We start from the raw sequence: 6000 nt of genomic DNA, 5'->3' as shown, positions 1-6000 counted from the left end.
GGACTGAACGCTGTCCCACCTCCCCGAGGCGTAACTTCGGTAGCAAGAAGAGTTTTCCGTGGTCCTTATTTAGGCTTGGAAAGTGTCGGAGATTCCTAAAAGCACCAAACCCCAAATCTTTGCGTTGCTGCAGTACGCAGCGAAGATGCCCAAGGGACGCGTAAAACCAGCAATATTGACACTGCTTTTGTCTCTCAACGTTCAGGAGACAAGCTTCAGAAATCAGAAATCAAGCCCCTTCTGACAAGGACGCGTGCCTAAAGCGGACCGCGCACAATTCCCGCGCGCTTCGAAAGGAAGCAGACTGGCTGAGCTTCCTTCCAGCGGAGCGTCTGTTTCCCCTCCCGCTTCTCCTTCCTCATGAATATTCACGCCTCTCCTCCCAGTGACGTTGCAGCAGTCCCGCGGTGAAAGCTAGAGAGCTGCTCCGGTCCTGGCAGTACAGCCTGCGAATGACTGAGCAGCCGCGGTAGCCGCAGTAGTAGCAGTGATCATAATAATTGCAGGCGCCGCCACAGCTGTTCGGGCTGCTTTTTTGGCTCTTTCCGCTGTCGCCAGCCTTGAACGGGTTGAGGGAGCGCATCTCCGAGCTGCTTCTAAAGGACGGCTTGCTGCTGCAAAAATAGCGCCCCGAAAATAAGGCACGTTCTTGTTGCTCTGGGGGCGCGCGGAGAGGATGAAGCAATGCCGAGAGTGGGCGCTGCTCTTTTTGGGGGTCGGCAGTCTCCTCGCCACCAAAGGTAGGTGAAGTTTTTTTTTTAAGGGGAAAAGCAGGGGAAGCTACGCAGGTGTAAGGGGCGCCGCCTCGTTTGCATTTGCGCGAGAGCCGCGGGGACAACTCTTCCAGTCGCTAAAGGCGGCGCCGGCGGCGCCGGGGGTGGTGGTGGCGAGGGTGGGGGGCGGAGTTGTTGTGTCTGCCTGGCTCGGGCGTTGGGGGTTCTCGGTGCTGTATAATGTCGCACCGGTGGTGGAATTTTAAACGAAGCAAGCTAGTTTTGGCGGTTTTCCTCCCAAATTGTTTTGAGGGAGTCTTCTGCGCGCTCCTTGGAACTGGGAGGAAGAGGTTCCTGGCTATTCGTTCCTGCTGTGGGGAGATGGAGGAGCTGTTCCGGTCGGGCAGAGAAAGGGGAAAAGGGACTTTCTCCACCTGCCTCAGTCCTGAAGATTTTGAGAGTCACCGGAAAGTTTGAGATGTCGTGAGAGAAGCGGGTGGAGTTTTAGGGATGAATTAGGTATGCGTGCTGCACCGCCGCGCTTGGGTTGCTATTTAGCGCCTGGGAAGATTAAGCATCTGGAAGGCGAATCACCTTCGAGCCCGCTTGCACCGAGGGATGCTCGCTTCTTGTCCTTTCAAACCAAGGACTTGGCTGCCGGTGGTTGTAAATTTACGCCGTGAGAAGATTGAAAACAACAATTAAACTAGGAGTAAAATGGTTGTTTGCCTTGTAGAGGTTAATTTATCCCGAAGACAGTATTGACTGGATAATATTACAAGACCTGTAGCGTTTTCTCGAAAGCAACACCTGAAGATTTTTGTTTAAATATATAACTTGTTGCTAGGTGAAGTTTAAAATATTTCTTGGTGTCTGTTTAATTTTTCTAGCAAATAAATGCATTTATTTATTTGCAGGGATTGCTCAATTACAGAACACTTTAGTACTTCATTGTTTCTAATTCAGGGTAAAGCCCCTTGAGACATTTTGTGGAAATTTTGATACCTTTTCCTTTAAAAGAAAACCATTTGTTAGAATATATTGGGTTGAGAAAAGAGTCATAGTTTCTTCAGCATAAACCTCTTTGGATAATCCCTGGAGAGTTCTTGTACTCCCTATATGATGAAATATGTATTCCCTATAGGATGATGATGACACTATTCATAGATTTATTTGGATGTTATGCATTATGTTTTCTGTTTTTAATAATACCAAATTTGCTTTGGAAAACTACAAATCATCTTGGTGTCTGTGAATTGCTTTGATACACAGCTGTTATTTGACATCCTTTTCTCTAGTTTTCTTGCATTTTGGCTATGAAGTACAGGTTACGACCACAATTGAGCCTAAAATTTCTGTTGCTAAGTGAGATAGTTGTTAGGTGAATTTTGCTCCATTTTACAACCTTTTTTGCCAAAGTTTTAAGTGAATCACTGCAGTTAAGTTAGTAATACAATTGTTAAGTGAATATGACTTCCTCTTTGACTTTGCTTGTCAGAAGGTTGCAAAAGGGGATCACATGAACCTGGGATACTACAGCCATCATAAATATGAGTCAGTTGACAAGGATCTGAATTTTGATCATGTGACCATGGGAACACTGCAATGAAAAATTTTCATAAGTCACTTTTTTCAGTGTCATTGTAACTTTGGTCACTAAATGAACGGTTGCAAGTCGAAGACTATCTCTAACTGCAGGACATCAACTGTTCTAAGATAAGCAAAAATGGGAAAAGCACAGTTGATTTGAAGTTATTTTCTTGTTTGAAATAAATTGTTGGGTTTTGAAAAAAAAAAAAGCTTATTATGCATCACTGTCATCCAGATGTAACATTAAAAAAAACACCCTAAAAATGTTTTGCAGACTTAAAAACCAAAAAATTTGATATTAAAAGGTCAGTCTGATTTATACTATTCGTCAAACTTTATGTAATTTGCATGGTTTGAGCTAAGCATAAACAACAGTAGTGGTGGGAATATGTTGAAATATACTGTTATTGTTGGGTATCCATTTATTGCTCTTCATTTAAACAAATCCCATTCCATTGAGTTTCTGTGGTAAATTCTTGAATTTAGTTTGTAGGCATTTGAAAAGTGCTACAACAATTTAACCCCTGGTACATCTGAATTGTATCAAGTTCCAAATTCTGCTTTACCACAGGGGGGCTGCAGAGTGCATCTTTTGACTTCAACAATCTTATGTGTTCAATATTTGATATGAAATGATATTTTAGAAAAAAACTTCATAAAAATATAGGTAATTCAATTACGTTTTAAAGTTCTTTTTGATATTGAATATATTAATATGAGATTCTGCAGCTAGCATCATCTCTCTCTCCTATTGCTTTTGTTGTATGTGTATATAGTTGAAAAGTGAGTAATTTTGTATTAGGATGCATTATTTCACAAGCAAATGGCTTAATGTAATAAAATATGCATCCTTAGATGAACATCAAATCGGCATTAGACTTCAGTTTCTCTGAAATAAGACCTACGCGTAGGGAGATGCAGCTAGAAAGCCTTAAAACCTTAATGCCAAGCTCCATGGTTAATGTTTCACATTATTTAGAGGAGAAATAAAAATGGAAAAAATGTTTTCAACATTTTGACAGTGAATTTCAGTATTGTTCCACCAATATACCACAATAATCACATTTAATATTACAAATCTGAGGCTACCTATTTTTAAAAAAATCAAACTCTATACATGGATAAAATAATGCTATTATATGAAAATATTTATAATCAAGGTAGCAAATGTTGAGAAAATTAAGTTATTGTAATATATCTACTTCAGTCTCCTAGCTTTTCTTTAGATCTCATTAATCTTTTTGCCTTGTATTTTAATATGTCCTTTAGGTTAAATATGTTTGGTGTTCTGTAGTAGGAAACTGCAGAGTTCTGGATTTGAGAGTGTAATATGATTTGGGACATGCATATAGCTATTATTGGAAATGTCTTAAAGAAGCTACTGGTACATCTTTTCCTGGGCTTATATGCTACACTGCATAGTTGATGTTCCCTCCTGAAAAGAGATGCATTTGGCTTAATTTTCTCCCATCAGATGTCATGCACATGCCTGTACGTGCCTCAAATCACATTTTATCCTTTGAATCTAATCTTCCTGTAGTGTTAAAAATATAGGAAATGCCACTTATATGGGCATTTAGTAGGTATCTTTGTTTTGAGAAAAACTATTAAAGTTACAGTGCCAATGCTGCAAAACGTCTACTGTAATCTTACTTTTTTATTTTAAAAGATTGTTCATAATACATTATATTGTAAATTGACATATACATTTAAGATCTTGAATAATATGATAAATATTCCACTCAGTATAATACAATTAGCTAGAAGATATCTGTGTTCTGCTGCTCCATTTTCTTATGCCCATACTGTAATTTATATGCAAAACATTATTGACATTAGAATGACTTTAAAATGTGCAGTAGAAGTTCTCTAAAATTATGATTGATGTTGCTGTTACATTTGACAATACTGCGAAATAGAGTATTAAAATGATAACAGATCTTGGTACTGTAATCAGTACTATATTTAGAACAATTATTCAGTAGTATTTAGTCCTGGAATATTTCAAATAGTTTCATTAGGTTAATAGACATAGTTGTTACCATCAATGAATAAAGTTTGCAAACAGTTTTATACAGTTGTTCATTAAAAAAAATAATCTTAAGAAAGCAATGCTTAATGAGTTTGGCTGGTTTGTGAGAGGATTTTTAACATGACTTATAAATCCATTGAATATCAGTACTGAACACTAAATAATCTTGCTAATAAAGTATACAGGGAGCTGTTATAGCTCTTTATGTGGCCTATTTTCTATTTTTTGTTACTTGGTGTTGCATTGTAATCAAACAATATATTTTCATATGCCAATATAGGTAGTCCTTGACATACAATCACAATTGGGACCAGAATTTCTGTTGCTAAGCAAGATGTTTGTTAAATAAATTATGTCTATTTTTACAACCTATTTTTGTTCAGTTAAATGAATCACTGCAGTTGTTAAGTCATGGACATTAAGTGAATCCAGTTTTTCCCATTGACTTTCCAGAAGCTTGCTTGGAAGGGGGCCCCTCACAAATGGTGATCACATGGCCCTGGGATGACTACTGCAACTGTCATAAACATATGCTGGTTGTCAAGTGTCAAAATTTAAGTCATGTGACTGTGAAGATGTTATGAGGACCAGTAGTAAGTCACTCTTTTCAGTGCTGTTGTAACTTTGAAATGGTGACTAAATCAATGGTTGTAAGTCAGGGATTACCTATGTCTTCTATCGTAAAAGCTAAAGATATTGATAATTATATATATAAAAAAAGACTCCAGAAAATTTTTGTTCCTGACCCTTATGTTCCTGCACTTATGCAAATATTTTTCTGCACATACCTTTTATATATTTTTATGCCAGAGATGTGTGACCTTGTGATATGAATTCTGTTCTCTGTTTTGAATTATGCTGTAAGAAAGCTGCTAGAAGTCACTGAACAATGGAGGACATCCGATACAATGCTGTCTTGATGCTTTGTATTGTATTGATACAATGTGTTAGCATCCAATTAAATATTTGGGGTCCCATAATTATTGTTTATTATTTTAACTTGTGTCTGCCTTTGCTATTTATGCATACAATACACATACACACTTCAATATTAATCAGCCCATTTCAGGATGAAAGTCTTTTCACTAAAGTTACATTTCTTCTATCTATCATGCTGATCTAGAGTTGGTTAGTAGGCAGGTGTTTTTTAACTTCTCGGTCTAGTGCTGAGAAAAAATTGCTGGTTTACAATCAGCCAGCTTCTGTGCCCAAGGGAGATCTATAACTCCTAATCCAGATTCTTAATCACTACAGCACTTGGTCATGTTTGTGTTGTGTTTGTGAGTTTACTTAGGGTAGTCATAGATAGTGCTATCCTCATAAAATACTTAGTAAAATAAGCTTTAGTAACAAACTTGATTGGAAATTTATTTATTGTTTCCTGGTAAAACTATAAAACATGGTGCAATTTAAGATTTTGCATTTTTTAAAACAGTAATTTTAGTATTGAGCAAATGTCATTTAATCTAGGTGTACACACACACACACACACACACACACACACATTCCCCTTAGCAAAATATTGACTTGTGACTGTTGTTATAGATCAGATTAGAGATCAATCTCTATGGATTTTTTAAAATTAATTGTTGGTTCATAGTGAAAACAACATTAGAGAACTAAAAGCATTCAAATAGTATTTTAGCAATTGCCCAGTATAACATT

The 6000-nt window shown here is 37.5% G+C and overlaps 1 protein-coding gene across 1 annotated transcript in view; it reads left to right on the top strand.

The window, feature by feature from the left end:
* Positions 1-415: 415 nt before the first annotated feature.
* The window catches only part of CLSTN2 (calsyntenin 2), a 284420-nt gene continuing 278835 nt past the window's right edge, over positions 416-6000 (top strand). Inside the window, exon 1 of the mRNA XM_081953844.1 lies at positions 416-740. Coding sequence (XP_081809970.1) covers positions 677-740 — 64 coding nt within the window. The 5' untranslated portion in view covers positions 416-676. The remainder of the gene's footprint in view (positions 741-6000) is intronic.

Source organism: Natrix helvetica, assembly GCF_964273705.1.
Source record: "Natrix helvetica genome assembly, chromosome: 5".
NCBI classification, from domain to species: Eukaryota; Metazoa; Chordata; class Lepidosauria; order Squamata; family Natricidae; genus Natrix; species Natrix helvetica.
This window is presented reverse-complemented; position numbering and strand designations above follow the sequence as displayed.